At 65.1% G+C, this 23,372-nt stretch overlaps 4 protein-coding genes and 1 non-coding gene across 12 annotated transcripts in view; 1 reads left to right on the forward strand and 4 right to left on the reverse strand.

Annotated features, from left to right (window-relative positions):
* Positions 1-110: 110 nt before the first annotated feature.
* On the reverse strand, positions 111-4,457 carry CRACR2B (calcium release activated channel regulator 2B). 4 transcript variants are annotated; one of them, XM_029209609.1, is made up of 9 exons: positions 4,043-4,457; positions 3,853-3,964; positions 3,243-3,426; positions 2,633-2,779; positions 2,414-2,504; positions 2,182-2,274; positions 1,806-1,972; positions 1,530-1,601; positions 111-1,298 (listed from the first exon to the last, which is right to left on the reverse strand). In XM_029209609.1, the coding sequence occupies exons 1-9, from the start codon at positions 4,205-4,207 to the stop codon at positions 1,115-1,117; spliced, it is 1,215 nt and encodes a 404-aa protein (XP_029065442.1). In that variant the 5' UTR covers positions 4,208-4,457; the 3' UTR covers positions 111-1,114. The 4 variants fall into 4 exon arrangements, with proteins under 4 accessions (XP_029065442.1, XP_029065441.1, XP_029065443.1 ...); XM_029209608.1 differs by having other exon boundaries at positions 3,853-4,457; XM_029209610.1 differs by having other exon boundaries at positions 1,806-1,994; positions 3,853-4,457.
* A 2,706-nt stretch (positions 4,458-7,163) lies between these two features.
* On the reverse strand, positions 7,164-13,027 carry PNPLA2 (patatin like phospholipase domain containing 2). Of its 2 annotated transcripts, none has more exons than XM_029208618.1 (10): positions 12,929-13,027; positions 11,829-12,166; positions 9,815-10,047; positions 9,667-9,732; positions 9,134-9,343; positions 8,827-8,887; positions 8,538-8,714; positions 8,292-8,424; positions 7,962-8,084; positions 7,164-7,867 (listed from the first exon to the last, which is right to left on the reverse strand). In XM_029208618.1, exons 2-10 carry the CDS (start codon positions 12,013-12,015, stop codon positions 7,597-7,599), a joined length of 1,461 nt encoding a protein of 486 aa, XP_029064451.1. In that variant the 5' UTR covers positions 12,016-12,166; positions 12,929-13,027; the 3' UTR covers positions 7,164-7,596. The 2 variants fall into 2 exon arrangements, with proteins under 2 accessions (XP_029064451.1, XP_029064450.1); XM_029208617.1 differs by having other exon boundaries at positions 8,529-8,714.
* A 2,377-nt stretch (positions 13,028-15,404) lies between these two features.
* Positions 15,405-17,663, reverse strand: RPLP2 (ribosomal protein lateral stalk subunit P2). Its single transcript, XM_029206871.1, has 5 exons — positions 17,472-17,663; positions 17,139-17,262; positions 16,589-16,637; positions 15,622-15,720; positions 15,405-15,517 (listed from the first exon to the last, which is right to left on the reverse strand). Exons 2-5 carry the CDS (start codon positions 17,259-17,261, stop codon positions 15,441-15,443), a joined length of 348 nt encoding a protein of 115 aa, XP_029062704.1. The 5' UTR covers position 17,262; positions 17,472-17,663; the 3' UTR covers positions 15,405-15,440.
* On the reverse strand, positions 16,424-16,558 carry LOC114887836. Its single transcript, XR_003791600.1, has one exon. It is a non-coding gene; the product is annotated as a small nucleolar RNA SNORA52 (small nucleolar RNA).
* A 2,362-nt stretch (positions 17,664-20,025) lies between the features above and the next one.
* Positions 20,026-23,372, forward strand: part of PIDD1 (p53-induced death domain protein 1) — a 5,812-nt gene continuing 2,465 nt past the window's right edge. For 2 of the 4 annotated variants that reach the window (XM_029208731.1, XM_029208735.1), the window contains exons 1-7: positions 20,048-20,359; positions 20,703-21,082; positions 21,517-21,930; positions 22,271-22,480; positions 22,567-22,621; positions 22,792-22,993; positions 23,071-23,196. In XM_029208731.1, coding sequence (XP_029064564.1) covers positions 20,779-21,082; positions 21,517-21,930; positions 22,271-22,480; positions 22,567-22,621; positions 22,792-22,993; positions 23,071-23,196 — 1,311 coding nt within the window. In that variant the 5' untranslated portion in view covers positions 20,048-20,359; positions 20,703-20,778. The other 2 variants (XM_029208733.1, XM_029208732.1) reach the window with 2 other exon arrangements.

The raw sequence follows: 23,372 nt of genomic DNA on the forward strand, positions 1-23,372 counted from the left end.
CGGAGGCTCCGCCCACGGCCGCGACGCCGGGCAGGTCCGAACAGCGCTCGGCGCGAGCGGGCGGAACACCAACCGGGGCGGGCCCCGGGGCTCCGCCCGAGGCGGCGGGGGCCGGGCGGGCTGCGGCCCGGGGGCGCCCACAGCCCCGCTGGCTCATGCCCTCGGGAGGAGCTGCGCTGGGGGAGGGGCGGGAGGCTGCAGGAGTCGACGGAACAGATGCGGGCCTGGGGGGAGTCTCTGGAGGTGCGGTCAGATGCAGACAGGAGCCTCTCTGGGCGCCGTTGGGAGGACGGCCTGGAGGGGAGGCCTGGGGTCAGTGTGAGAGTCCAGTTTGGAGGGCATCGCCTGGGAGTGGTGGAGGGAGGTGAAGGAGAGAGGGCAGAGGCTGCCCACCCGCTGCGCTGGGGAGCTGAGAGCGGGAGTAGAAAGGGAAGGGGAGTCCCAGGTGGGCCCTGAGACGGCACAGTCGCTGGGAGCGGCTCTGCGTGGACGGTGGCAGCACTCATCCCCAGCTCCGTGCCCGAGGCTCGCGCTGGCAGGGCGGAGGGGCAGGGGGACAGCTCAGGCCTACCCTCGGCGCCTCCACTCAGGACTCCAGTGGGCTGAGCTAGCCCACCCAGGACTGTGTGAGGACTGGCATGGGGAGGGGGTGGCTGACTGAGGCTGGGGGTGGGCAGGGAACCCCGCCTGCTGCTTCCTGGGAGTCAGTGGCCTCAGTCCCTTGGTTCCTACAGCTTTGACGGACAGTGAGGGCTTGGGGACATGACCAGGGACACGCGTGGACGATGGAAATCTCATGCGTGTACCTCTCAAATGTTGTGGCTCCCACACACACACAGGAGGCCGAGGAGGTCGAAGTCAGTGGACTTTATTTGGAAGAGGGAGTTTTCTGCTGGTTTTGATGGGATGGGGGTAGGGTGAGGATCGGCAGGGAGGCACGGTGAGACCCTGACCACCCAGGATTAGTTCCTTCACGTCAGCAAGTCAGGCGGGCCAGGCAGCCTACTGGGTAGAACCCACAGCCAGGATGGGCAGCCCCCAGCCACGAGGAGTCACCTTCAAGGGGCAGCTTCTCCGAGTAACCAAGTAACGCCCAGTGAGTCACTCGGGCTGGTCAGCGGGCACTGGGAAGGTGGCCAGAGCCGCGTCTGGGGGGGCGAGCCCAGCTACTACAACAGCAGGAACAGCAGCAGGGGGGCCCCAGCAGGGGGGCCGTGGTCAGAGCCTTCCTGCGGCCACTGACCAGCCGCTCGGCCTCACAGACGTCCCTCTCGTCTCGTAGCCTCGTGTTCAGCTCCCTGGGGAATAGGAGTCCAGGGGTTCTGAGAGATCTGAAGGGGCAGCATTCCTAGGTGGGGAATGCAGGCACGGGCTCTGGCGCTCCCTCAAACCAGAAGAGAGGTGTCTGCCTGGAGCTGCAGCATGATGGATGGACGGCAGACACAAGGAAGGACTTCCTCGCAGTGGGATGGGGCAGTGAGAGGGACTGTTTGGGAGCTAGGAGCTGGGCTGACCCCTTCCTGACGCACCTGAGCAGTTCCAGTTGCCGCAGGAGGCTGAGCTTCTCTTTCTGCATGTTCCTCGAGACCGCGACCACGTCTCTGCAGGACGGAGGTGGTAATTTGGATGCAAGGAGGCTCCTCGGGGTGCCCCACGACCCCCTGGAGGACCCTGCCCCACGGAGACCCTGGAGGCGGGGTTGGGACGGGGTGGGATGGAAGCCCTGGGCTCCAAACGCGACCCTTCTCGCGACCCTTCTCGGAGTCCGCCCCTGAGGGCCCAACCCCATCCCCGCCCCCCAGCACCGTTGGGTTTGCTCCCGATGGCCCAGCAAGTCGCTCTCCAGTCTGCGGAGCTGCTCTTGCACCCCTTCCAGTTGCGCCCGCAGCGCCTCGTTGGCCAGCCACAGCTGGGCGTTCTGCGCCTGCGCCTCCAGCTGCTCGGTGGTCCGGGCCTGCAGCTGCTGTTCCAACTGGGGTGTGGGGGGATCGAGGCTGGAGAGAACCCCCGCACGTCCCCGGGATGCTGCGTTTGCCCTTGACTCCCAACAATTCCGGGGCTGGGAACGTAGGCCCAAGGGCCTCAAGGACGCCGGGGAGTAGCATGGGGGACGGTGAGGATGAGGCCTGGGCTGGACCGCTGTGCACGCCTCCCGGCCGGGACCGCCGGGCAGCCGCTCACCTCTCGCTGCCGCAGTCCCGCGCGTTCCAGCTCCTGCTCGCGACTCTGCAGCTCCAGCTCTAGGCGGCCTCTCCGCTCCTCCCGGGGGACGTCCTAGGACGCGCGGGGACACCTGAGCCCCCGCGGCGGCGGAGCGGCAGGGGCGCGGGTGGGACCACTTCGGAGAAGGCGGGGCCGGGGAGACCCGCGCGTCCGGGGTTGGGCTGGGCGCGGGGCGGCGCTGCGGGCCCACCTGACTCCGCAGGCGCCGGCGCTGCTCGGCAAGCTGCCGCTCCATATCTTCGTACAGACATCGCACCGTCCTCTCGTGCTCGCTCTCCCGCCTTCGGGAAACCAGGGGTAAGACAGCTGCTTAGAACCTGCCAGCGGTACAGCCCTCGGCCCCGCCCCTACCACCTCGCAGAGCCCCTCCGCCTGGCCCTCAGGCCGCCCCCAGCCCCCCAGCCCTCACCGCCGCAGCGCCTGCTCCAGGCCCTCCCGCTCTCGGGCCGCTTCCTCCAGGCAGGCCGACGCCTGCATCAGAACGTCCTCGAAGGAGCCCAGCAGTTCGGGTCGCTCACGCTGCAGCTGGGTCCAGAGCGTCCGAATTGCCCGCTGCCTGGGGGTGGGGGTGGAGGTGGGCGTGGGGGTGGGGGGTGGGAGGGCAGAGATTGAAGCTGAAGCGGGGACTCCCCACCCCACCCTGCAGGGTAAGAAGCCCCCAGAGGCACCCGTAGTCTTGCACAAGCTGGGCATCCCTCTCCTGGGTGCTTTCACCCCTGTGGGGGTCTGTGCCTGTGCGGGGCTTGTGTGGCCAGGAGGAGTGTGTGCGTGGGGTTGTGTCCTTGTGTACACAGGGGTGTGCCTGTGCTGGGCGCAGCCCTGGCTGCTGCCTCCTGAAATGCAAATTCTGTGGGAAATCAGGCCCGGCACGCAGTAGTTGCAGCTGGGAGAGAAGGAGCGGCCCAGACCCGGTCTAGGGACCCTGCCTGGGAACAGACATGCAGGCGACGTGGACAGGCAGCATGCAGGCGGACAGAGAGCAGGTGAGGGTGACGGGAGCCGGGCCAGTGCCGACTCACTCGCCCAGGACCCGGGCCACCCCCAGCTGCTCCAGCGCAGAGCAGAATCTCTCCTCGTCCTCCTCCTCCAGGGAGCCCCCGGGGCCTCGCACATCCGACCAGCCTGCCTCGAAGGTTTCCTCTGGAGCCTGAGGAGCCTGGGAGGGCAGAGCACCCGGGGCAGGCTCCACCCCCACCAACTTCCCTGCGGGCATGGGAGGGAGAGATCACCCGGCTTTGGGTCACCACCCCCAGCCCAGCCCACCCCCGCCCCCCGCATATCCTGCTCTTTCTCTGAGCCCAGTTTCCTGTTTTTCTTCCTTATTCTGGTCTGATTCTTGTCCTGGGAATGGGAGGTGACAGCTGGGCTCGGGCCAAAATGAGACATGCCTGGCTCCCAGTCCCACCTGGGTTTGGGTCAGGGAGCAGGTCATCTCCACATATGCCACAGCATCTGGGGGGCTTCCCGTGGTGCCTGAGTGTACAGACGCCAGCCTGTGCTCCGGAGGGAGGCCAGGGAGAAGCACGGCCTGCCACCCATGTGGGCTGTGGGCCCCAGAGAGTCCCATGTGTGCCAGCGGAGGGTGTCTGAGCAGCGGGGTAGGGGGTGGGGCTCAGGGGCCGGGCTCACCCAGGCCAAGGCAGAACTCCCGAGCGGTGAGGAAGCCAGTGTGCGCCTGGTCCAGACTTTCAAACACAGTCTCCAGCTGTTCGGGCGTGAGGGGCAGGTCGCTCTGCAGGCCCTGGCCGGGCAAGGATGGCAAGGCTGAGTAGCCAAGGTCAGCCCTGGGGTGGGAGGCCTCTTGGAGCTGGGGGCTCACCTGCAGGTCGTGCCGGGTGATGAAGCCCTTGGCCTCCTTGTCGCACAGCAGAAACAGCTCCTGGGCCTGCTCTAGTGTCGCTGCCAGTGGCCCTGGGGCGTGCCCCTTGTCCCACCCCTCCTCCTCCTGGTTCTCCCCAGCCCCAGGCTTCCCGGGGCTGGCCATGGCGGGGGTCTCAGCCTTGGGCGCTGTGAAGCCAAGGAGAAGTCAGGGCCTGAGCAGAGCTGAGAAATGAGGGGAGAGGAGAAGTGTAGGCAGAGGGGTGAGGGGCAAAGGTGGCTGAGGGCTAAGTTGGAGCGGTGGGGATGGGAAGGTGGAGGCCCAGAGAGGAGGGGCAGCTGGGGGAGGTGTGGCCCAATTGCAGGTGGTGGGGCTGGCACAAGGTGGCATGGGTGGAGCCTGCAGGCTCAGGGCCACCCGGGGAGCCAGCCGGTGCACGAGAGGATGTGCTGGGGGGCAGGGGTGGGGGCGGGGGGGGGGCAGCTATAGATCTTGTGATGGAAAATGAGGAGGTGGGGGCTTGGGTGAGAGAATGGTCAGCCACAGAGAAGCTGAACAGGTCCTGGAGTCGGGGCCTGGAGACCGGGCGGGCCGGGCTGGGCCGGGCTGGGCCAGTGGGAGTGTCAGCCTATCCTGGCTGATAGAGTCCTTAGCCTCTGAGTCTGGGCCTCTGGGCCTTGCTTCCAGCCAGCTGGCAGGCGGGGAAGCTCCTCCCTCCCTGCCTGCAGCCCCGCCCACCGGCACCAGGCCCCAAGGGGTGCAGGTGCAGGGTCCAGCCTGGGCCACGATGCCTTCTGTGGCCCTTGTCAGGAACAAGCTCAGAGTCTAGCTTAACAGGCTCTCCTGCTGGCACTATGCTCTCCACCAGACTGGCCTCCCTCCCCATGGGGGCGCCCTGCCCCCTAATCAGACCACCTGTCATTCCGACGACACCTGGACCCCAGAGTTCCCAAAGCTAACCCCCAGCGTGGCGACAGCCCCCCACCTGGGACCCTCTGGTCCTCGCCCCCCAGTCCAGGACTGTGATTCTCTCTCCCCACCCATTCCTGGGGGATGCGGGAGGCGACCTCCAAAGAGGGCAGGGCTGAGAAAGGCGGAGAGGAAGGGACATAGGGGCGGAGACGTCTCCGCCTCACGCCGTCGCCTTCCCCGGGCGGGCTCCACGGGACCGGGGGACCATCCCAGCCGGAAGCTGCGCTGTGGCCGGGCCGGGGAGCGGGGGGGAAGGGCTGCCTGAGCCCCCGCACCCTGGGGCCTAGCCCACTCTGCCCCCGCAGCGCGTGTCCCAAGGGGCCCCGGAGCCCCTGACCACGACACGCGGGGATCGACACGCGGGGATCGGCGCGCCTGGCGGTGACGGGGGGTGCGGGGCCAACGCGGGCGGGGGGACGGGCCGGGCGGCTACCTGCGAGCTTTGCCACCGCACCTGCTGCTCACCAGGCTGTTCTCCTGCGGGCACCGGGACCCCGGCAGCGACGGCCCTGGCGGAGCCGCCGCCGCGTCCCCACCGTGTCCCCGCCTCTCGGCATTGCCCCGGTGGCCCAGCGCTCGCCTCATAGCCCGCCCCGCCCCTGCATACGGCCCGACCCCCGAGTGTCTGTCCTGGCAGAGTCCGAGCGCATAGTGGGGGGATGACCCTGGGGACCCTTCCTGCACAGGGCCAAAGTTGGGGGGCAGTCCTCAGGATCCCGATTTAAGGCGCCAAAGTGTGTGCACGAAAAAGGCAGGAAATAGACCAAAATATTTTCAACGCTTTTCTCTAGAAGTGGGGTGACTTTCCTTTCTTCCCTATACTTCTCCAATTTTCTTTTTCCATTTTTAAACAATAAACACGTACTATACAAGAAAATGGTACTTAAATCAGCGGCATAGATGCCTGTGCGTGTGAGGGTGAGTGGCTGGGGGTGGGGGAAGCAGAGGGAGGTCCTCGTCTCAGCAGGCGCCCCAAGCACTCCTTTGGGGGCATAGCCCTGACTCAGGTTCCTGTTGGGGGAGGGCTGCCAGAAGGTTCTGGGTGGGGCCTGTGTGTGACCTTCCTGAGGTGGGGAGGAGAAAAATCCCGTCATCTTCCCAGGGGTCCTCCTCCCCGGCCCCAGCCTGGCACCCACCTGGAGGGGCTGGCCTCGCAGAGCTGTCCGGACAGCGCTGGGGGGCTGGAGGCCTCTGCCTCTTCAGGGGCCTGGGATCCTGCTGAACTAGAACAGGTTGGACCTATAGGACAGGACCTTGAGACCAAGGTGGGGGTGGCCCCTGGCACAGGTGCACGGGGACTTGCTGAGCCGGCTCTCCCAGTCCTGCAGTCGCGCTACCGACCGTTATTGTTGGCTGGGGGCTACTGCCGCTGCCCCGTGCCTCGAGGAGAAAGGGCAGGAGGGCAGGTGCCGGCTGAACCCGGCAGGACTAAGCGCTCTGGACCTCCAGCCAAGTGCCCAGCTCTGCTCAGGCACCCGTCACCCCATGGGCCCTTGTGATCACCAAGGAGGGCTGGTTACATCCCCTCAGACTGCCTAGGCAGGGCAGAGAAGGCCTTCAGGAAACCTCATCCCCCCCAGAACAGGATCCAGCCCCCTTTGGCACAGACCTCACCCTGCCCAACATTCCAGATCCTTCCTGTATACCAGCAGGAGACTGGGGACACAGTGGGGGGGGGAGGGGAACAGGGGAACGAGGTGTGTGCACCTCGCAGTGAGAGGCTCATGGGTGACAAGGGCAAGACCTGCACCACCCACAGAGCCTTGGGCCAAACACCCCCAGTGGAGCAGGCCCCCAGAGCTCAGTATGGGAAATCAGCGCCACGCCCCCAGGGCACCATGGAGCAGAGGTGCAGACACCGCCTCGGTAAGAAACTGAACAGTTCTGTTTTTATCTTGCAAGGATCTTGGTCCCCAATACTTCCACTGGCCCTTAGAAAGCTGTGCCCAAGGGTCCCAGCCAGAGGAGCAGGCTGAAGCCTAGGAAGCCCGCAGTGCTTTGAGGGGGGAGCCCCAGGCCCGGCTGGCAGGGCCGGAGTGCCAGGCTCCAGGAGAGTGGGAGCCCAGGAAGTACTGGCCTGTGGCTGGATGCTGTGGGGGTCAGCTGGGGGCGGCGGGGGTGGGGAGGCGTCACCAACGAGTGAAGGAGGTAAGGCTGAGCGGCGGCATTTATTACATCTGCTTTGGCAAAAAATAAATAATTCACACACATTCTTCAGCCAAATGAGAAAAATGTAGAGGGAGGAACAGGTGCAAAGTTCTCAGGAGTAATACTGCACTCGCGGGTGTGGGTGTTGGGCAGGGGCCGCAGGTGCAGGAGTCCCCAGCCCCAGGGCGGGGCCTGGAAGGGGAGGTTAAGGCACAGACAGGGGGCCCTCTGCGAGGGGAGGGCTACTCCACTCCCCTCCCTCCTCAGTGCAGCGAGTTAGTGGTTGGTTGACAGCAAAGCCCCCTCGGGCAGCGTGAGGGACCCCCATCTCCTCTCTCTGCTGGCCCCGGGGCCCCGCCTCACGGGGCAGGGAAGCCGGGGGGGGGGGCCCGGCCCTCGGCACCGGGGGCGGGGAAGGCCGGAGCGGGCGGCTCTCAGCAAGGGGGCGAGCCGGGCGGGTGCTGCGGGGGCACGAGGGCCGCGCCGGCAGGGGTGCGCATGCGGAGGGCGTCCTGCGGGAAGGCCACGTCGGTGCAGAAGAGGCCCAGCAGCAGCCGCCTCTGGCACTCCTCCCACTTCGCCAGCACGTCCCCCAGCGACAGGCTGTTGCGCATCCAGCTGGGCAGCGCCTCGCTGTAGACGGCACAGGACAGCGGCACGGAGGGCAGCGACCGGGTGCGGCGCAGCTCCACCTGCTCCGACAGCCTGCGGGCGGGGAAAGGACCGAGGGAGGGAGGGACGGCTTTCGTGGGGGCCCCTGAAGCTGCAGGCGGGGTGGACAGGACAGCAAGGAGCTCACCTGGAGGGCAGGTGGCTGCCCAGCTTCCTCTTGGCGCGCATCACCAGGTACTGACAGATGCTGCCCGTCTGCTCCTTCATCCAGCGGATGTCCTCGGGAACGTCGGGCAGCCACTCCAGCAAGCTGGGGCGGGGCACAAGGCATGGCCTCAGGGGCTGTGGCCCAAACCTCACACCCGCCCCACCCCACCTCCGTCTGTGCCTGGCTTCTGGGACCCCGACGTGGCATCTCTGCAACCCCTTAAACCGGCCGCCTTTTTCTTCCCTCGAGTGCCCACCACCCGGGGATGATCCAGAGTTCGTCCCTGCACCCCTTCCCCCTGCCCCGCACCGGATGGTAAAGGACACGGCGCTCTCCAGCGGCAGAGTGTAGGGCACCATCATGGCCGTGGCCAGACGCACGGGCAGCATGTTGGAGAGCGTGGTCAGCAGGTCCGTGGGTTCCATGCAGGCGTCCAGCAGGGCTGTGGATGCAGGAGGGAGGTTGGTGCGAGGTCGGTAGGGGAGGGAGGTGGAGCCCAGGACCCCTCTGCCCCCCGTCCCCCCAGGTCCCCCCGCTCCCGCCAACCCCACATGCCCTCGTTGAGCCTCGAGGGCAGGTGCTCGAGGATGTGATCCTCCCCAGGTGGCTGCAAGTGGTCCTTCACTCCGGTCGTCTCCGTGGCCACCTCGGCCTCCTGTGCGTCCTCATCCTCGGGGGCAGGAGGGCGGGCGGGAGGCAGTGCCAGCAAGGGGTTGGGCCGGTTCAGGAGGCCTGGGGGGGGGGGCAGGGGGGCCTGATAGGCGATCAGCACGGCTGAGGCCGGCTGGCCCACAGAGGACGGCCACGCAGAGCCCACCCGGCTGCCCAGGCAGCCCCCACGCACCGTTCCGCCGCAGGAAGCGCAGGCCATCCCTGTAGCCCTGCTTGCACATCTCTCGAAGCACCTGAGGCAGAGGGATGCATAAACTGGGGCAGGGGAGCCAGACGTGCCTGATAGAGTCCCCAGTGTCCCTGAACCACCACCCCACCCTGCCCCACTGCAAGCTAACTTGGATTCAGGACCAGGTCCAGGGTGGACAGAGGCTGGACGGGTTGCCCCAGTGGAGAGGCTGTGCGGGCCGTAGCCGGGAGAGGCCCCCGGGGAGCCGTCCCCGGCGCCCCCGGTGCCCGGCGGGGAGGTCTGGCCTCACCAGGGGCTCGGGCGGGAACAGGGCCTTGGAGAGACGGTAGAGGTTGCGCAGGTTGAACTGGATGCTGGTGTTGGTGACGCGCAGCTCGTGGATGTTGGTGGAGCTGTCCTGTGGACAGATGTCACTCTCGCCCGAGAACGGGGACACTGTGATGGTGTTCTTGAGCTCGTAGAGCGGCAGGTTGTCTGAGATGCCGCCATCCACGTAGCGCTGTGGCAGGGACACGGGGTCACACGGGGACAGCTGGGCTGCCCCCCCCGTGGCTATTTCATTTGGGCGTTTCACCCACTGGGCACTGGCCACTGAGCAGATGGCCAGACAGTGGGGGGTGGGGAACAGCCACAGGAAAGGTGCGTCTGCGCAGGGCTGGCCTGGCTCTTGAGTAACTCTGGGGGAAGTGAGGCAACGGGCAGAGGCAGGAGTGAGGGGCCGGCGTGGGGAGGCACAGATGGCTTCCTCCCCGCCTCCCTGTCCCACAGCCCACAGAGGAGCCGACTCTTGTCACCCAGGGAAGGTGCCCAGGAGATACTCACTACCCCCTGGAGGGAAGGAGGAATGAGGCCACAGTACACAGGGATGAAAGTGCTGCAGACGTTGGCCTGTGGGGCAGGGACAGAGGGAGACAGTGAGCAGGGGCCTTGGGGTCCCTACTGAACCCCCAGTGTGGCCCCCAGGGCCCACCTGGATGAGCTCCTCCTTGGAGTTGAAGTGGGTTATAATGACGTTCTCGCCATCGGAGACGCGGGTCAGGGAGATGCCCAGGCGGCCGCTGGCGCGCTCGTGGCCGTCAGCAGGCAGGGTCTTTAGCAGGCAGCCCCGAATGATCTTCACCAGGTTGAAGGAGGGGTGCAGTGGGCCCAAGAACCGCTTCCGGGCCTCTTTCGACACCTCAATGATGTTGGCACCAGCCTCCCCTGGAGCAGCAGGGGCAAGGGTCAGGGGCCAGCACTCCTGGGCTTCGCACATTCCCCAGGGCTCCAGACCCAGGGTCCACGGCACAGACTCTCGGCACCCCTTTCTACCCTAGAGGAGTCTCAGTGTCCACCGTGGAGCCTGGCCCACAGCTGGGGCTTCTGCCACCTGCTCCTGGGGAGAGAGGGGCTGCTGGGAGGGCAGACAGCTGGGGCCACGACTTACCCTCTGCCCGTATTTCCCAACTGCCCGCTCTGATCTGTGAGTCACTGGGCCTGGCATGACATGGCACCCAGCCCCCACCCCGGGGAAGGGTAGAAGGCAGAGGCTCAGCTCTGACCAGGCTCAGCCTTCACCCGCTTGGCCGGATCCAGATGCACTGACCCCAGCGCAGCCCAGGGGCCCCACAGGCCCAGGGGCCTGAGGTGGGACGTAGCGGGGCCGCATCACTCCTGGGGAAGCACACTCGCATCCCACTGCAGCCAAGAGCAAGCAACCCCCCGACATTCCTCCTGGGGGCCCATGGGCACTGGCCTGGGACAAAGCCAGGGTGGGAGCAGGCCCAGGGCTAGTCAGGGAGTAGCAAGGCCTTGGGGAGGAGCTGAGGACCATCCCCCAGGTCAGGAGGGGGGCAGCGTGGAGCCAACACCCGCCAAGTTGTGGGGACTCCAGCTGCCCAAGACCACTCCCACCCGTGAGAAAGAGGATTCTTGGGAGTGGGGAGGGGGAGGCGCCATGGGACCATGTCCTCAGCGAGGTACCACGGACCTGAGACCAGCACGGCGGTCTGGGAAGCACTGGCCTGAAAGCCTCCGTGAGGAGGAGGGGCAGGGCCACAGTGGTGAATTCCCAGGTCCCAAGAATGCAGGGCTGTGTCCCTCCACCCCACCCTCCTCAGGGGAAAGGCCACCGGCAGGGTGCAGAGAGCACTGGACAGGCTCCTGATGGGCAGGGCATTCCAGAAGCTCATGGCCTCTCTGTTACTTTGGCTGCCCTAGTCGGCTGGGGGCCGGGCAGCACTCCCAGGACTCCTGGAGGACTCCGTGTGCTGCAAACATCACTCGCGCTGGCCGCCGGAAGCGTGCGGGTGGAGGAAGCCGACTCCGGGGCTGCAGAGTCCTAAAGCACCTCTCACCCCACGGGGTGGGCAAAAACGTCTGGCCGCAGTCCACAGAGGGCCCCAGGCCCACAGTGGGCCGTGCGCCAGGAAGGCGAGGGCGGCAGAGAGCTTGCGCTGGCCGGGCCCAGGTCTGACCTGCCGGCTCCTCCTCTAGGCGCCCTCGGGAGGCACCAGGCCACAGTGCCCGGACGCGCTCCTCAGAGGCCAACCCTTTCCCAGCCCCGGGGCCATGGCAGTCCGGAATGCCGTAGCCCCAGGAGACAGTGACCGCTGCCACCCGGCCGGATGCCCGGGGCAGGAGGACGGCCTAGGCCTCTCCCCCGACTCTCGCGGTCCCGCCCACGAACTACTTTCTCTTTCCAACGAAAGAGCTCGTGCTGCACCTGCCCGCCCCCCAACCTTTGCGCCCGAGGGGCGGGCCCTAGGTGGCAGCCTCCGCTCCGAGGCGCGCAGGGCCCTACCCCAATCCCCGGGCACCCTCGGAAGAAAACAAGGCAGGCCCCGCCCCTCGTCGGCGTCCGGCATTGGAGCCTCGGTCGGGGTCCCGGGCAGAGACCCCAAGGCCCCCACGGTCCCCGCGGCCCGGGCCGCTGCTCTGTGCGGACGGAGTGGGGCCCTCCGCGCTCACGAAGACCACACGCCAGCCCCCGCCGGCCCGCTCACCCAGGCAGGCCCCGGTGACCAGCGCCGTGGCCGTGAGCGCCCCGGCCGAGGCGCCGTAGATGTGCGTGGCGTTGGCCACCAGGAAGGACGCGTGCTCGCGGAGGCAGGAGGCCACGCCGATGTGGTAGACACCGAGGAAGCCGCAGCCTGCGAACGAGATGTTCCATGTCGTCTCCCTGGGGAACATCGCGGCGGCCCGCCGGGCTTCCGGGCTCCGCGGGCGGCCGGCCTCGCTGTGCGCCGCGCGCTCGCCGCTCGCTCTGGAGCCGGGGCCAGAGCCGGCCGGCCGGCCCCGCAGTCGCTGTGGCTCGCGGTCTCAGCCGGCGGAGTTGGAGAAGCTGCCGGGGGAGGAGGAGGAGGCGGTGGCGGTGATTTTAGCGGGGGGCGGGGCGGAGCCGGCACGCGCGGCCCAATTGGGACGCGCGGGGAACGGCCGCGCCCTCGGGGCGGGCCCTGGAGCCCTGTCCCTGGCCCCGAGGGCCCACCCAGGCCGAAGCCCGGCCCCGAGACCACGCCCCTCTCCGGAAGCCCGTCTCGACCCAGAGACCCCGCCCGGAGCCCCGGCCCAGGCTCTGGGACCCCGCCCCCCCCCCCCCCCCCCCCACCACCACCTCGCCGCCCGCTGTCCAGGCCACTGGGCCCTGAGACGCGACACCTGCGGCCCCGCCAAAGACACTGGCCAGGCCCGGACGAGAGTCCACAACCTTGACCTCCCGCTGCCTCCCCACCTCCCCACCCCGCCATCGTCGACGGCGGGAGGGGACACCAAGTGGCCCAGAGGTGTGGAGATGGTCGAGCTCAGGTCCGGGACGACCGCAGTCTGAGCTGGATACCCACGAGGGGAGGGCCCTGCTGTCTGGGCAGCATCCGCCCCCTCCCTCGGGGGTCGGCCTACAACACCAACCCGGGACACTGCGGAGCTCGCCGTGGGTCAGGGACCTGAAGGACGCACCGACTTATCCACAGACTTACCCATGAACATACAGGGCGCACGCGAATCACACATAGACTTCTAGAGATAACACCGGCGTGGCAGACCCACACCGGACATCCCGACCCAGCCCTGCCCGCCACGCGCCCAGCTCCACCTTGGCACTAACCTGGGTTCGACCTGCGTCCTGCCCCAGCTCCTCAGGCTGTGGGGTCTACGTGGGTATGACTCAAGCCCTGTCCCGCCTAATTGCCCCAACAGGTGGAACATTCCTGGTGATGTCACCTCCTGCCAGCTTCCGCATTTTTCTCCTGGACTGTAGGGCAGGCCTAAACTGGCTTGGATCCAGGGGCCAGCCCTGCACCTCACCCCACCTCCCAAACGAAGGGCTTGTCTGTGCTGGGCAGTGGGCAGCCAGTGTGCATCCGTCTCCCCAGGAACACTAGCTCCTCTGGCTGGAGCTTGGCTCAGGACCCAGCTTGGGGCTGCACGACCCCCAGCCCCGAGGCCCAGGTGAAGCCAGAGCAGGGCCTCCCCAGGACAGGGCCTTCTGGCGTCATGCCACCCAGTCCTCAGCCTCTGTGCTCCAAGCCACCCATGCTTAGCACCATGTGCGCCTGGCATGGGGGCCAGCACTGGTGCCCCTGAGCAGTGAGCAAAGTCTACACAAACCCTGCCCCACTTGGGGGAGGGAGTGGGAGAGATGGTTTCTATTAAGTTCAGATAAGGACTGAGAAGGGCGAAGAGGTGTGTGGACACTATTAACATGGGAAAGCAAAGGGCCACCCACCTACAGGACGTTCAAAGGCCCTGGGTGGGGGAATTAGGAGAGGGGAGCCCAGGTCTGGGTGCTGTGGATGCTGGGAATGGGGAAGGCAGGGGGATGAGGGAATTTGACTTAGAACCCCAAATGCTTGGGTGGGATGGAGGCGCAGGGCAGAGGATGTGGCCCCATAAGGGTGGCTGAGCCCTTGGGGATGCTGCTGGATGCAGCAGGGGACAAGGGGTGTGACACAGTGGGGATGGAACAGACCCCCAGGGCCAGCCTGCGAAGTTCAGGGGTTCACCAGGGTGCCAAGGAGGACTGGGACGGTGCAAGCTGAGCCAGGAACCTAAGCAGGCCATCCCTGCAACCTGCTCCAAGGAGAGGCCAGAGCCCATGCCCTCCCCGTTTCCAAGGGACTGTGGGGCTTGGAGGGTGGCACTACCCCAGTGCCGGGAGACCTCTGCTCCCATTTCCACACCCTGGCTGACTTGTTTTGGGTACATATCCCTCCCTCCCACCAGGCCCCAGGAGCTCTGCAGCCAGAAACAGGGTGGATCTTCCTAGAATCCTGGCTGGGGGTGGGAGTGGACCTGCCCCCCTCCCCGTCTGCACAGAGGAGAAGCCCTGGTATCTGCTGACTGCCAGGGAGGTGTCATGCCCCCACTCCCACGGTGTCCTCTGGCCCACATAGGGCCCTTCTGCTCAGCCTCCAAGGCTGGGATTGTGAGCTCTGCCCCTGGACCCCGCGTCACTCCTCTGGTGGGCCGTCTCTACCCTAACCTTGGACCATGGCCCCTTGCCACCTGTGTCTCTGGGTATCCACAGCCCCACCTCTCACCCCACTCATACTTTCCCCTTGCAGCCCACACTGCTAGGACTCCTCATTCCCCCTTAGCCCCATGTCCCACACCCCCTCCCCCGAGGCCCTCTTCTAATCCCCACTTCTCTGGGTAGCAAAAAGGCCCTCAGCCCTCTCCCCCCACCCATGAACACCCCTGCCCTGGGGCCTCTTCCTGAGGGAGGGCCCCCCACGCACCCAGCCCTGCTGTCTCGTGCCACACTCATTACTCTCCTCCAGAACTACAAGCCCATAGAAGCAATTCCTTCACACCGGCCTACCATGTGGTGGGCACATGACAGGTGCCCACCACACCACAGCCTTCAGAAAACAAAGCTGAGATCTACTGGGTGGCCTGGCACTGGTGGGCGACTGCCAATAGCTGCACTGCAGGGCCAGGATGGTGCTTGGGTGGGCAGTGGGAGGGCCTCTCCCCTATGCCTCACATTCTAGGCCAGAGCCTGGCAGAAAGAGCATGGGCAGGCCCGACAAGCAAGCACGCAGCCCAACACTGCTGCCCACAAACCACTTCTGAATCTACCCAGCCAAGGTACTGGCCCACCAGACAGCTGGGGACACAGGCTCAGAGGAGGTAAGTCCAAGTTGCTCAGGGGAGAGGCGGAGCCGGGGCACTGACCCCCACACTGACATCTGGGGACCACACACCCACCAGCACATTTCCTGTGCGTAACTGAGGCTCTCTCAGCCTTGCGGGAGCTGCTGACCTCAACTAGCCTGACCCACCTCACAGAGCAGAAACCACCCACCCCGGCTTTTCAAGTGTTCATGGGTGTCGCCCTGAAGGCCTCATTTCCTAGGAAGGCCCTGGCAGTGCACAGGAGCCAGGACCATGCCCAAGAAGGGGACTCAAGGCTTGGCCACACTCAAGACACACAGAAAGTGCCCCCCGTCCAGGCACTCCGCTCCTGGCTCTCCAGGCAGCGCGCTCCGCCTCATCGCGCAAGGGCCGGACCCGTCCCGGGATGAGACTGGGGTGCGGACACCACACTCTGGCGAGGGGCTCACAGGCAGCTCAAGAAATGCGCCAACAGATTTTTATTTGCAGAGGTGTGGGCTCTAGTCAAACAAGCCGAACCCCATGTCGTCATCTGACTCTTCTGACTCCTCCTTCTTCTCCTCCTTCTTCTCCTCTGCTGCGGGGAGAAAGAGCATGGTGAGAAATGCCCGCGGTGCAGGCCACACTCCCAGCAAAGACCCCAGTGTGTCTGCAGAGACAGCTGCCTGAGCCTCCACTTACCTGCGGCTGGGGCAGAACCCACAGCAGGAGCTGCAGCTCCTGGGGCAGCAGAGACGGCCACAGCCCCGCCAGCTGGCACGCTGGCCAGCTTGCCAATACCTACAGAAATCAGAAGGGAGAGGTGAGACCACAGCAGGAGCCCGGCCTCAATGTTACTCAAGAGTAACGAGGGCTTCCCTGGTGGCGCAGTGGCTGAGAGTCCGCCTGCAGATGCAGGGGACACGGGTTCGTGCCCTGGTCCGGGAACATCCCACATGCCGCGGAGCGGCTGGGCCCGTGAGCCATGGCCGCTGAGCCTGCGCGTCCAGAGCCTGTGCTCCGCAACGGGAGAGGCCACAACAGTGAGAGGCCCGCGTACCACAAAGTAAATAAAAAAAAAAGTAACCAGACACTTAGCCCAACGTATTAGGATCCATGTCATAGGTTCCTGTTCTCCGACACAGGAGAGTCTGTTGCCACTGCCAGAAACTGGCTTCTAGGAGTCTCTCCAGCAGGGCTACAAGACCACAGCGCCCTACCCTGGAGGTAAGCTAGACAAACATGTTTACAATCAGGCAGGTAAAGTCCGCTGCCCCAGTGTCCAGCAGCGAGCTCACAGATCAGACTGTCTGCTGAACTGGTTTTGCCCCGTCACGGACCCAAGGACAGAAACAGCTCCCCAAGAGCTCAACTTCCAGACAAATCCCACATACTCCAGTCTGATATCACAGGGCAGGGGCCTGTGGTCAGCCCTAGCACCCCAAGAAGGGGTGGAAAGACTTGTTTACAAAAGCCCAGTGAGAGCACGGGCGCCCTGTCCCAGAACTGTCTAGAAGCGCCCGCGGCTTGAGCCCACTGAAACCCTGCTCACTCCTCTGGGTAAGGCTTCTAAGGTGCTCTGGTCCACAAGCGAAACCTGGCAGGTCACAGGCTGACCGGCAGGAATTAGAATGGACCATGAAAACGAAAGCCCCGGACAGAACCTCACCCTGGGCAATGACGTCCTCGATGTTCTTTCCGTTCAGCTCGCTGATGACCTAAAAGAGAGGAGTGGCCTAGTTTACGAGAGGCCTACCATCACACCCCTGGACCCAGCACAGCCGTCACGACCGACGCAGGACAGGTGAACTGAGACGCCCTGCATGTAAAAACTAACACCAAAACTTACTGCTGAGAAAAGATGCAAAATGTCTCTCTTTACACTCAACACGTGTCAAAGTAACTTTCACCAAGTTGGGTGAAAGAAAACCAGATCAAGGTGAACATCACCGCTCTCATTAAAAAAAAAAATTAAGAAACCTTCAATTACACGTGACTTGTGTTTCTACTGAGCCACGCTGAGATCTGGCTTCACCCCCACTTTTTCTTCCTTCGGGCTGTACCAGTACATCAAGGCAACCCCAAAACCATATGGGCTGGCAGAAATCAGCAGAAACCTACACTTTCCCAAAGGGAAACGCCGGGTCGGGTAAGGGAGGGGTCCCCCTGTACGGAGTACAGAGCAGACCGGGGGCTTCGGGCCCCAGCGAGGCGGCTACCTTGTTGAGCCGGTCGTCGTCCGCCTCGATGCCCACGCTGTCCAGGATCTTCTTGATGTCCTTGGCGTTGGGGGAGGAATTGCCCCCGAGGGCGGCCAGCAGGTAGGAGGCAACGTAGCGCATCCTGCGGCGCGAGGAGAGGGCGGCGGCGTTATGGGGAGACCTCCCGCCCCCACCCCGGCCCGTGCGCGGCCGCGCGTGGCTCGGTCCGGGGACCCCGCAGAGGCTCGGCTCGCGCCCTGCCCCGCCCGCCCTCCCTCCCTCCCTCCCTCCCTCCCTCCCTCCGCAGCACTCCCGGCCCGGCCCGCGCCCCGGCCTGCCCGCCCCACTAACTTGGCGGCGGCGGAGAAGCCTCGCGCGTGCGACTTCGGCGGCGTTAGGCACGGAAAGGAAGGCGCCGGTGCGGGGGGCGGGGATAATTCGCTACCCAGAAGCCTCCGGAACCTGCGCGCAGCGCCCCTTCAGGGCGCCTCCTAGTGATGTCAGACGGTGCCTAGCCCAGGAGGACGCAGGTGACGCCATTATCCCGTCTTGTCCCGCAACCACCACCGCAAAGGCGAAAGGCAGTTCCGGGACGCCTTCTTGGATACAGTGGGGTGAGTGCCCCCGAGATCCCTGGGGGAAGCGGGGCAGAGCGAGACGCGAGTCCGAAGTGCAGAGTTTTTCCCTTCAGGGCTCCCAGGATGCCACGCGGCGCCTACAGCTCCCACCATGCAGCGCAGCCTTCACGCCCAGGACGCATCTCTGCGGGAGAGGCTGACGCGGCCGGCAAACTACAAGTCCCATGGCGCATGGCTACCGGAAGCGCGGTTACGCTGCTGCCTGCGCGGGCCGCACGTGGCCCGGGCGCTATTGCACTGGTCCAGCCCGCTGCTTCTCCGGGTCTCAGGTGGTTCCCAGCCGCGGGAACAGGAGTTCGCTGTCCGGCTCGCCCAGTGGGGTGGGCGAGCTGCTCCGCGCGCTCACACCGCCGATCCGAGCTGCTGCTTCCCCCCAGCGCCTTGGTGGGAGCTCCAGCCGAAGCTGGGAGGCCCTGTCACCGCCGCCCCGAGGAGCGGAGCCAAGAGTGCCGAAGCCCACGTGACTCCCCCCACCCCCACCCCCTGCCCTGGCCTTGTCGGCTCGGGACAGACCTCAGGGTCCACACGGACGTAGCACACGTCACTCATTCACTCTCCGTGTCAGGAACCCTGCTGCAGGCTGGCGTCAGTCCTGAGAGGGAACAGGCCCGGTTCTGCCTCCGCAGAACTCAGGTTCTAGTGCGCGGACACACAAAGTAAATAAACGAGGCAGTCCCAGGCTGACACTGTCACGGGGCTGAAGGATGAGAAGGAGCCGGCCCTGCGAAGATGTGGGGCGAGCATCAGCCCCCAGGGGTCAGATGCAAAGGCCCAACTAAGGTGGCCGGAGATGGGTTCAGAGGCAGCAGCCAGCCCATGCGGGCTCTGACAGCAGGTGAACCCGCGTGTTAGCGCCAAGCACTGGTTTGTTAACGCAAGCCACACGGTATCCTTATCGTATAGATGAAGTCAGGCGTAGAAAGGTTTTCTTGCTCAGGGTCACACAGCTGCGGTAAAGTGGGGAAACCATTTGGGAAGGATGGGACTTTACTGCAATCACACAAGCAAGTGTTGTGATTGTTTTTATTTAAATTTTTAAATGGTAAAATAATACATAACGTAAAACTTACCATTTTAACCATGCAATTTAGGGGCACTACGTGCATTGACGTTGTGCAATCATCACCCCCATCTAGCTCCAGAACTTCTCAAGTTCTTATACACATTAAACAATAGCTCCCCATTCCCCTCCCCCAGCCCCTGGCCCCCACCATTTTGCATTCCGTTTTTATGTATTTGACTGCTCTAGAGACTTTACAGAAGTGGAGTCATACAGCATTTGTCCTCTTGTGTTTGGCTTGTTTCTTTAGAGTAATGCTCTCAAGGTTCAAACACGTTATAGCATGTGTCAGGATTTCATTTCTTTTTAAGACTGAATAATGTTCCTGTGATTGGTTTTTTGTTTGTTTGTTTTAAATTCTTCTGGCAGCTATGTGGAAACTGAAGGGGGGATAGGAGCTGGGGAGAATGGAGGCCTGGTGGGAACTGCCCATCCGGGTAGGAGGGATGGCGGTAGCTGGCGAGGGTGGAGGAAAGAGGGTGCACACGGTATCATTTGGGGCAGAACAGGCAGAAGCAGATGTGTTCATGTGTCCGTTTATAGGCACCGACTGTGCGGGGTGAGGAAGCGGGAGTGGGGAAGGTTCTCTTGAGAGTCAGACAGACCTGGTTTGAGGTTCTTGGCTTTGGCACTCACCAGCTAGTGGCCTTGGGCAACATCTGATCTCTCGGAGCCGCCTTTTCCTTCCTTGTGAGATGCGGAAAGATAGGAGGCAGCATGTGAGGAAGTCCACTGCTGGGGGCATGTGACCCACAGTGATCACCCTAAAAGGAGGGCCATTGCAGCTGGGGCCCAGGCTCTGCAGGGCTTGAGAGGAGGCCTTTGGGGCTGGCTAGGGACATTCTCAGAGCTGTCCTCTGGCAGGAGGTGGTGTGGGGCAGCAGCTTTGATCAGCACCCAATACCCCCTGCAGCCAGAGATCGCACTAGCTCATTTCAGCATGGGGCCGAGAATGCACAGCCCTAGAGCTGAGCGGGCCCAGGGCCCGAGAGAACCTCTGAAAGGTTGGGTTTGGTGGTGCGCAACGCGGGCCCTCCCACGGAAGGCTGGACGGCAGAGGCACGCAGGCCTACAGGAAGCTGAGTGCAGCAGGGCGGCGACCGGCGGAGGGCGGGCGGGCGGGCGGGGCGGGAGGGACACTGAGATCCCGGCCTGCGGACCCTCGCCGGATATGAGGCGAGCTTCCGATGCGGCGGGACCCGGAAACGCGCCGCCGGGAGCAGGTGACGCGCGGGTCGCGGGCGCGCCGGGGAGGGCGGCTCGGGGAGGGCGCGCTCTCCCGCCCGGGACCCTACCCGAGCGGTGGGGGCCGCGACTGCGCGGTGCACCGACCTTCTCCGCGGACCGAGGTGCGAGCTGGAAGTGGCGGGGAGCCCACCTCCAGGCGCCAGGAAGTGGGGTCCGGTCCTTAGGAACCCCCTCACACTCGCTGCTCTGACATACGCGGGCACGATCACCCGGCCCTTGCCTGGAACACCGGCCCCACGTGTTAGATGAGAGCCGGGACCTCTGGTCAAAGCCGAGGAATGTGAAGGTTGGAGGTGGGGCTGGACCCAGAGGGGGTGGGGGGTGGAATAGGACCTGACACCTCTAGGAGTCCCTTGTCAAGTTTCCAGATTTGGGACGTGAAGCCTCACTTTTCCCCTCTCCCTCAAGCATGTCCCCAGGCCCCTCTGCACACAGAGGTCTCCCTGCTTGCTGCCTTCCCAGCCTTGGGGAGTCCTATTCCCCGGTCCCATTTCAGCGATTATCTGTCCAGCAGCCTAGGCTTTGGGCTCTGGACCAGCTGGCCTGGCTCAAGAGCTCTCCCCAGCCAGAGTCCCCCTTCCTCTGGCTAGAGGACGCCCAGCCCCCTCCTACCCGCTCCTCCCCCTGACTCTGCAGCCTCCCTGGGCCCTGCCTGAGCAGGCCTGCCTGGCAAGCTGGGACATGCCTGGCCCCCGAGGACAGCCGGTGGGCGATGGCTGCAGTGGCGGAGGGGCTGGAGCCCAAGACAGCGGCTGTAGAAGATGCGGCAGGAACCGTTACAGATGCTGTGGATGCGAGGCTGGGGGCGCCCCCTCTCCTGGCTGGGAACCGGCTGAGCCTGGACCTACACCCCAGGGGCTGCCACCGGCTGCTGCACCTGTGTGCCCAGCAGGTCCGTCAGTTGCTGGAGGTGGAGTTCCTGCAGCTGAGTGGCCACGAGGACCCTCAGCTGCTGCAGGCCACCCTGGCCCGTCTGCCCTGGAGCCTGCCACGCCTCCGCTCCCTGGTCCTCAAAGGTGAGCCCCACCTGGTCCCAGCCGCATCGCTGGCTCCTGCCTCTGCTTCTTGGTCCTGAAAGGCAAACCCCGGTCCCAGCCTCATCGCTGTTCTGTGCGCAGCACTGCCCGACCCCTTTTGCCCCGAGAGGAAGCTGGCTGAGCCTGGGCTCCTGGGCCTGGCAGCTGCCAGTGGGGTCTCCAGCAGACCCCAGTGTGGGTATTTCTCCTGGGGTGGGTCACGGGTGGTGACTGTCAGCCGAGACGAGGCTGTGTTGTCTGTCGCTGCCTTTCATTTGCTGGTGACTGTCCAGTATCTGTGTCCATCTCTCGCTGTCTAAGTGGGGTTGGGGTGGAGGTCTGTGTTTCCATGCACCTATTTCCCTGGCTGGCAGGACTGAGTTGGGACCTGGGACTCTGGCTCTGAGAGCCATGTCTGCCTTTCCCCCACCCAGGTGGGCAACATCGGGATGCTCTGGGTGCCTGCCTCCGGGGATCCCTCGCCACGCTGCCCGCCAGCCTGAGTGGCCTAGCCCACTTGGCCCACCTGGACCTGAGCTTCAACAGCCTGGAGACATTGCCAGCCTGTGTCCCGCAGTTGTGTGGCCTGGATGCCCTCCTGCTCTCTCATAACTGCCTCTCAGAGCTGCCTGAGGCCCTGGGGGCCCTCGCCGCCCTCACCTTCCTCGCTACCACCCACAATCGCCTGCGAACGCTGCCCGCAGCCCTGGGGTCCTTGTCCAGCCTGCAGCGCCTCGATCTCTCTGAGAACCTTCTGGATGCTCTGCCCCCTGAGATCGGAGGCCTGAGCAGCCTGGCCGAGCTCAACCTCGCCTCCAACCGGCTGCAGGGCCTCCCTGCCTCCCTTGGTGAGTCGCAGCCTTGGCTCCCCGGGCCTGATGGGCCTGATGGCCCGTCGGCCACTGCCCAGCCTGCCCTGTCCCACAGCCCTCTCTCCTGCGCAGGGCCTCGCGTGCACAGGCTGGCCCACCTTGAGCCTTCGCCCTCCTCGGCAGCCCTTGCTTGCCCCCCACTTCCCTGGCTGTTGAGGCTCCCTGTGCAGGCCTGCCCAAGCTCTCTCGTCCAGCCAAAGGGCGGAGACTGAAAGGGCTTCTCTGGGAGGCCCCAGCGTGAGCGGCCTGGCCTGGCGCTGCAGGGCTGGGGTGGCCCTGTGTGGCCTCCGCGGGCCCTAAGCTGGCGCCCCTGCAGCGGGCCTGCGGTCCCTACGGTTCCTCGTTCTGCACAGCAACCTTCTGGCCTCGGTACCTGCCGGCCTGGCCCGTCTCCCGCTGCTCGCCCGGCTCGACCTGAGGGACAACCAGCTCCGGGACGTCCCCCCCGAGCTACTGGATGCCCCCTTCGTGCGACTGCAAGGAAACCCCCTGGGTGGGCCTAGCCCCGACCCCCACAGTCCTCCAGGTAGGCTCACTGGTGGGGACGGGGGCAGACCACAGACAGGACGCAGGTGTCATCACCATCCTAACAGCCCATCTGTCCTTCCACAGGGACACCCGTGGTCCCAGAAATGCCCAGACTGTTGCTGACTTCAGATCTGGACAGGTATGGTGTGGAGGAGGGGCCGGGCTGCAAAAGCGTCTGTCCACCCTGTCACCCTGTCACCCTGTCCACCTGCCTGTGCCTTGGGGGTCTCCTAGAGTTGCCCAGGGCGCCAGACTCAGACATGTGGGACCCTGCTGCGTCTGACCCGATGTCCACCCTGTCTCCCTCAGCTTCGCCGTGACCTCCCTAGGCTGCTCTGTGACCCTGGCCTGCGGTGTCCGCCTGCAGTTCCCTGTGGGAGCCACTGCTACCCCTGTTACCATCCGCTATCGACTGTGGCTGCCAGAGCCCCGCCTCGTTCCTCTGGGTCCCCATGACTCTCTGCTCAGTGGTGTCCTGGAGCTGCAGCCCCACGGGGTGGCCTTCCAGAAGGTACGGCCGGGGCGGGTCGGGGCAGGTGAGGAGGGCCCCACCGTGGCCCTGGCACTCACAGCACCCTTGCCTGGCAGGACGTGGGCCTGTGGCTGCTCTTTGTGCCCCCACGGGCCCGGCGTTGCCGTGAGGTGGTGGTCAGGACCCTGAGTGACAATAGCTGGAGTGACCTGGAGACCCACCTGGAGGAAGAGGCGCCCAAGGTGAGGGCTGTCCAGGCCCATCTGGGAAGGGAGCATCTCTGCCCTTGCCCAACTGTCCCCCCCCAATGCCCGGCGAAGCCCCGACTCTGTCCCTCTGCCCCCCCCCACGCCCGGCGAGGCCCCTGACCCTGTCCCTCTGCCCCCCCATGCCCGGTGAGGCCCCTGACCATGTCCCT

The sequence above is a fragment of the Monodon monoceros genome, unplaced genomic scaffold (assembly GCF_005190385.1).
Source record: "Monodon monoceros isolate NGI ecotype Baffin Bay Population unplaced genomic scaffold, NGI_Narwhal_1 Super_Scaffold_7, whole genome shotgun sequence".
NCBI classification, from domain to species: Eukaryota; Metazoa; Chordata; class Mammalia; order Artiodactyla; family Monodontidae; genus Monodon; species Monodon monoceros.